Source organism: Mandrillus leucophaeus, unplaced genomic scaffold, assembly GCF_000951045.1.
Source record: "Mandrillus leucophaeus isolate KB7577 unplaced genomic scaffold, Mleu.le_1.0 Scaffold561, whole genome shotgun sequence".
Classification (NCBI taxonomy): domain Eukaryota; kingdom Metazoa; phylum Chordata; class Mammalia; order Primates; family Cercopithecidae; genus Mandrillus; species Mandrillus leucophaeus.
Genome location: NW_012106042.1, coordinates 907787 through 915212, shown reverse-complemented (window position 1 = coordinate 915212; position 7426 = coordinate 907787). Strand labels below are relative to the sequence as shown.

At 36.5% G+C, this 7426-nt stretch overlaps 1 protein-coding gene across 1 annotated transcript in view; it reads left to right on the top strand.

Annotated features, from left to right (window-relative positions):
- ZBBX (zinc finger, B-box domain containing) overlaps positions 1 to 7426 on the top strand; it is a 143378-nt gene that overhangs the window by 47707 nt on the left and 88245 nt on the right. The window contains exons 8-9 of the mRNA XM_011998231.1: positions 538 to 696; positions 6206 to 6377. Coding sequence (XP_011853621.1) covers positions 538 to 696; positions 6206 to 6377 — 331 coding nt within the window. The remainder of the gene's footprint in view (positions 1 to 537; positions 697 to 6205; positions 6378 to 7426) is intronic.

The following is a 7426-nucleotide window of genomic DNA, read 5'->3' as shown; positions in this document are numbered from 1 at the left end:
CTCTGCCTCCCGGGTTCAAGCGATTCTCCTGTCTCAGCCTCCCGAGTAGCAGAGAGTACAGGCACACACCACCATGCCTGGCTAATTACTATGTTTTTAGTAGAGATGTGGTTTCACCATGTTGTTCAGGCTGTCCTGGAACTCCTGACCTCCAAATGATCCACCTGCCTCAACCTCCCAAAGTGCTGGGGTTACTGGAGCGAGCTACCACGCCCGGCCTGAGCTTAATTCCTAAAACAGTTTTCTTAATTCCTAAAACAGATAAAAATAGTTATGTTTTAGAATTGCCTTGATGGTTAAGTGATATATTGTTTTTAAGATGGTTTGAATTGTATGAGCCCAAACTAGTTCCCTCAGTAGATGGCAGCTGTCACTGTTATACTGGTTGATACAAATGCCAATTTGTCTTTTTAAAGATTAAATTGAATTTATTTAATTCTGGGAGTCATAGAATAACATAAATATGAGTTAATGTATATAAATTATTTAGTTTAACGTATGAGGCTCTTTAATTATATTTTGTTACTTTTTTAATAGGCAAAATCTCAAATAGTATTCAGTGTATTGGATGTTGCCCATCAGTTTATAAAGGATGTTAATCCAGATGAACCCAAAGAGGAGAATAATTCTACAAAGGAAACCAGTAAAATTCAGCATAAACCCAAATCTTTATTTATCCAGAGGAGCAGCTCTGAGGTAAACTGAGGAAAATATAGTAGACATTTTCTGATATACGTAATTATGCCAAGTGCCATTCATGTACTTAAGCTACAGAATTTTGCTGATAATTTCATCACATTATTATTTCATATGGATTTGTTCTTTATTAACCAAATACATCTTGACCATAAAAATCTTTTCAAGAAGATTGTTTTGATTCCACTGAATACTAGTCTTTTTGATGAATGATATTTTGACCATATGTCTTTCTGGACATTTTCATCTATGTCAGGAATTGGATGAGTATTTGCGGAAAACGTTTTTTAAAAAACCACAATGCACTCTACAATTTTATATTAGTCAGGACTTCATTCAGCGAAGCTAAAAATATAAAACCTTGCCAAGAGTTTTAAGTGACAGGCAATTTCACAGTTATTTAAAACTAGATTTATACCAAATTCTGGCAGTTATTTAGATTGACTACTGATCTGACAATGTGCTAGATAAACTTTTATCAACTCATGCCTATATATTTATAATAGGCATATTGATTCTTTAGCAAGAAATGAACTTCAAATTTTGATCTGTGTTATAATCCTCATTCTTTTAGATGCCAGTCACTTTTCCCCTGCAGTTCAAAAACTGTAACTTAGCTGAAGTCATGCTGCTTGTTATGTGTTGACCAAGTCTGGGTTGAAGTTAAATCTGTTGTGTTCCAAACCCATGCTCATAGACGTAAAAGAAAATGTGTTCTATGCTAGTAGGACCTATTTTCAACAGAGGAAGTGTGCTTGAATTTTGCAGGAGTGTCAGCGTATTTGTGTGGATTTCACTTTCTAATAGACCTGTCAAGGATGTTTTGTGAAGAATCACTGCCTCCTAATTATAACAATAACGTATTGAAGACCAGACACTGCCGTAAATATTTTACACATTATCTCCTTTTGTTTTTTCTTAATTATTCCACTTTTTCAAATGAGAGAATAGTGGCAAGGAATAGTTTTTATAAATTGCCAAAGGTAGGATTGATAATGGAACTTAGATTTCAGCCCAGACCTTCTGACTCCAAATTTCCTGCGTTTAACCATTATCCAGAGACTGTGGCTTTAAAAGTTTCTTCTTCATGCCTGCCTGCCTTTTCATCTAATTTATCCTATCAAAAATAAATCAGTAGCTAACTTTCATTGAACACCTTATGCTAGGCATTGTACTTAATGCTTTACTTGCCTTAAGCAATAATCACAATAACCATGTAAGGTTTGTGCTATTACCCCAATTTAACAGATGAGAGAGAGGTTAAGTAACTAGCCTTACTGGAAAGTGATAGTGTAGCCTCCTCTGTGTTATTTATTAATCTTTACACTAGATGTTTTTCTTGTCTTCATAGGTGACTATGTATGCTGTATACATTGTCTGCCTCATTGTCTTCACTTAAAAACCATTAATTCAATTATTTTATCCAGGAGTATATATTAAAATCAACTGGAGAAACAGTAAAGAAATACATATGATTAAGTTCAGCATCTCCGTGGGTGGGGTTCAGACGTGTGTGTGTGTGTGTGTGCGCGCATGTGTGTGTTTAACAACTCCTCAGTGATCCTGGTGAGTGTTCTTGTTGGGAGTCACTGTTGTAGATGACAGAGTACACAGTGAAGAGATAACCCCTTCATAGACTTAGTGTTCCTCTGTGCCAAAGAACAATGCTTCTCAAACTTTAATAAGCATCGTAAGAATTGGAGATTGTTAAAAACTTGCATTCCTGGGTCTGTCACCAAATTTGGATTTTTTTTTTAGATATTTACCTCTGGGTTAGGGCTCAGGAGTCTGATTTTTAATTTAATGGCTAGAAGAACCAAATGGTACCAACACCTGATGCCTCTCTTATGGGCTTCTTAATGGATCAAAGCCAATGGCACATCCTTGGAAAGAGGTACAGTTCACGAAAGAGCTTACATCTTATGAGCTGAAACCTGGGTTTAAAATAATGATGCTGTTTTTCTTATAGCATTGTAACAGTGGGCAAGTTCCTTACCTCTTTTGATCTTCTGTTTTCTGTTTTGGAAAGTGGGGATATTAAAACACATCATCGTACAGGGATATCATGTACTTAGAGGGTAACGAACGTACAGCATTGAATTTCTATGTGCATCTTCAAATGTCTTTTAGAATTGGGCAAGGTCATATTGGACTCTGAGTGGACGTGATATATGACAGTTTTGAGCTGAAACGTTTAAGAGCTAATGTACAACCCTCCAGCTTTTTCTACCCTGCCACAGCTATGTGGAAGCTGATATTCCAGTGGCATAACTCCAAGATGCAAATGTCTGACATCTCTGATTCATTGCTTGGAAGGAAGCTTCCCTGGAGAGCTGCTGAAATTGCTGCATATTGAAATAATTTTATATTAAGTCACTGAGTTTTCAGTGCTTGTTCATTAGTGTAGCATATATACATAGACACACCGACATATTGCTTACTGGATACCAATAAGTACCTTCTCACAAATACTCCTAAGAGTCTATCTTCAAACTAAATTTATCCCCTCTTCCAAAACCTATCAATGTTATTGTTGAAGGTGCCCTACCTAGCTTTCCAAGCCAATGAAGGCAGTTATTTTCTGTTGTGTTTTCACTTCCTTCTCTGCACATCCAATTGGTTACTGTATTAGTCTTCTCAGGCTGCCATAACAAAATACCTCCAACTGAGCGGTTTAAACAAGAGAAATTTATTTTCTACAGTTCTGTAGTCTAGAAGTCCCAGTTAAAGGTGCTGGCAATATTGGCAATATTGATTTCTGGTGAGGTTTTACTTCCTGGCTTGTAGGTGGCTGCCTTCTTATATGGCTTTTCTTCTGTATGCACATGCATACAGAAAGGAGAGAGAGACAGAGAGAGAAAGAGAGAGAGAGAGAGAGAGAGAGAGAAGAGATATATGATGCCTCTTCATATTTATTTATTTATTTATTTGAGACAGGGTCTTGCTCTGTTGCCCAGGCTAGAGTGCAGCGGTGTGAATTCAGCTCACTGCAACCTCCTCCCATGCTCAAATATTCCTCCCACCTCAGCCTCCTGCGTAGCTGGGACCACAAGTGCACACCACCACGTCCAACTATCTCCCTCTTCTTAACAGGATACCCAGTCCTATTAGATTAAGGCTTCAACTTCATGATCTCATTTGACCTCAATTACCTCCTTATAGGCCCTATCTCAAAAGGTAGTCACATTGAGGGTTTGGGCTTCAACATATGAATTTGCGGAGGGAGATGCAATTCAGTCCATAATAGTTGCCATGTCCCATATAGGCTACCAGCTAAAAACTCTTGAATGTTTGGTCATTTATTCTATCCTTATTGCTCTTTCGGATACTGCAATTTTTTTCTTTATAAAAGGATTATAAATGGAAAGTACATTTCATTCTCTTCCCTTCTAGGAGTCACGCAATCCTTCTGGTTTTGTATGTATGTATTTTTTACACAAATGTTAATATGCTTGCTCTGCAAACATGCTTTTTTTTCACTTAACAATGTAGTTTTTATATCCATGTAAGTACAATATAGAACCTTCTCATTCTATGTAGTGACTGTAAGTACTCCATTTACTAGATGTGAAAAGACTTTTAAAAATCTATCTTTCACTGATCAGCATTTACGCTGTTTCAATCTTTTGCTAGTATATGCTAAAATATAAAGTATAATTTTGAATAATGTGTTTTTTCATAGATATATCAGTATGATAAAATCCTGAAACTCCTACATAAAAAATTATGCATTTGTAATGTTGGAATGTTGGTCAATGTGGGTAAATGCCTGTACCATTTTGATTGGTTTCCTTGCAGCCAAACACTATTTCCTAATTTCCCTCTCTTTGCCACATTGGTATATGGGACTTTACAATGATTTTACATGTCCAATGGGTTTAAGCTCCTCTGTGCAGCAGGCAGAGCCCTTTATATTCTTTCCCCACTTCCCTTTCTACCCTTTATATTTTCTCATTCTTTACTTTCTGCTATATCAATGCAAACTGCTTTTAGTTCCATGCCACCAATGCTGTTTGACTCCCATGTCCTAGCATACATATCATTTCCTTTCTCTGGAATGCTGCCCTTGGCACTTTTTGCTTATGGAATTCTTGTTTTACCTTTCAAAATCCGATTCAGACATCATTTCCCCTGAGTTTTACCTGCTTCTTACACTGTTTTCTATTGTGGACCTATTAACCTGTGTTTCTGTGGCCAACAGTTAGCATAGTGTCTAGTGTCTGACAGGTCCTCAGATACTTTTTGCTCAAATTTGAAATTTTTATATACATTTTTAGCAAAATACCCTGAATTGTACTCTAACAAACTGCCTGTTTATTTTTCAATTGTGGGCTGAATATAGAGATTTTTACTCTCATGTCTTAAAAGATACACATGAATATTTAGCAATTTGATCAGTGTAGGTAATCCACATTTGATAATTCAGCCACTGGTGTGGGTTTTATTTTGCTTGGGGTTCCTAATGTGGCTGTTCTCTTTGATTCAGTGTATAGCTTCCAAATACTACCATTATTTTCTTGTGTACTTGGACTGGATTTATATTTTGTACTGAATTCATCTCTCCACAGTCATCATTAATCTGAGGAGCATGCATTGTATTACATGCATCGATGAACTTCTTCATTCATTCCACTAACTTTTAATGAGCACCTACTTTGTGCCAGGCACTGCTCTTGGCACTAAGAAAAAAGACAAAATCCCCAACTTCATTATATACTAATGGGTAAAGACAGGCAATAAATAAACATAGAACAAAGTCACATGGGAGTAAGTAATAGAAAGAAAAATAAAACACTTAAGGAATTATTAAATGGTGGAAAGGGGGCCTGTTAATTTTAGAATTGGTAGTGAAGAACTTTCTAAGTAGGTGATATTTGAGCATTTCACTGAGTCAACGAAATGAGGGAATGGCTATGTAAAGATATGGAGAAGGTTCATTCCAGGCATTGGGTATAGCTAGTACAAGGCCCTGAAGAGGAAATGTGCTTGATGGGTTCTCAGAACTGCCAGAGTGTGAGACTAACTGGTGCAGGGTGAATGAAAGGAGAATGGAAGGAGGTAAAGTAAAAGGCAAGGAAATGCAAGGTTGTGTAGGGCAGTATAGGTCCTGGTAGAAACTTAGGGTTCCTGTTTTTTTTTTTTTTTTTTAATCTGAGAAGGTTGTGAGGAGTAGGAGATTGGGGACATAGGGAGAATGTATACAAGACAATTGCAACTTTACAGAGAGAACACTGGTGAACAGCATAAAGATAAGTCATCTGTTCTGTAGGCTCTCATCTTCATAATTTCTGAAGAGACCGTTTATAATTGCCAATAGAGTTTTAAAGAACAGAGTAAAGCATATAAATAAGCACAACTTAAAAATATTCTAAGTTTGAAAAGTCTGATTTGTAATGACTAATAATTAGTTCTACCTGTATTTTAAAACGCAGAAATTTTTTATTAAAATAATTTTTGTGGGTGAATGCAGAAAATTTAATAAAGCATGCCTATATATGCTTTTGATTAGGTAGAAATTACAACGACAAAAAGAGCAGAATGTACAAAACCAAGAGAGAGTCTATTGTGTGAAGGGTCATTCAATGAAGAAGCTTCTGCACAGTCCTTTCAGGAAGTGTTAAGTAAATGGAGAACCAGAAATCATGATGACAAGAAACAGAATTTACATGCAGCAGAAAAAGGTATGGCTTTTCTTTTCTTTTCTTTTTTTTTTTGAGACAGAGTCTCACTTTGTTGCCCAGGCTGGAGCGCAGTGGCGTGATCTTGGCTTATTGCAACCTCCGCCTTCCAGGTTCAAACAATTCTCCTGCCTCAGCCTTCTGAGTAGCTGGGATTACAGGTGTGTGGCACCATGCCGGGCATTTTTGCATTTTTAGTAGAGACGGGGTTTTGCCACGTTGGGCAGGCTGGTCTCGAGTTCCTGACCTCCTGACCCGCCTGCCTAGGCCTCCAAAAGTGCTGGGATTACAGACATGAGCCACTGGGCCCAGCCGGTATGGATATTTTTATAACACAAATGTTTTAAAATGAAGCTGACTTTAGTTTATTTACCTCCATTCTCTGTGAATATAAATGTGATGTTCCAAATCTATAAACACTGGGAAAGCAGTTTGCTGTAACTCCTCAAAGGAGCATCACTGTGTGATCATTGGTGAGTGGTTTAATATTCATCGGCCCTGAACTGGGCACTAGGGGGATTTGCATTTGTTTTCTATGTAAATTCAGACTGTCAAATGAATGGATAATTGGATTCTTTCAGTTCTTCTTCTAGTAGAAATTTTTGCCAGGACAACTATCGCTTTTTTTGAGCAGTAATTGTAACACATAAAACGGGAGAGTCTGTGAGATAAAGAAGAAAATTTTTTTTTTAGAATATTTGACTTAAAAATGCAATTTCAAGGACCACTATGAACTTCAGGGGGAGAATTGATTTGTGTTCTCATTGTTTTTGTTTCTTTTTGAACTGCTTTTTGTTCTTTAATTTTTTTTAAACAGTTTCACTCCTACATTCTAGACATTGATGATCTGGATGACTGAACAGTATCTTTAAGTTTCCCAGTATGTCTTGAGGAAAACCACAAGTTTTTAAAGTATTCAATTTATTATTTTTATTACTCAGAATCTTGTAGTGTCTTCCATTTGCTTTTTATTTAATATAAAATGTTAGATAATAAATTTCAATCATGTATCTTACTTGCCAATTTTTCTATTTTTATTTCATTCTTTTTTT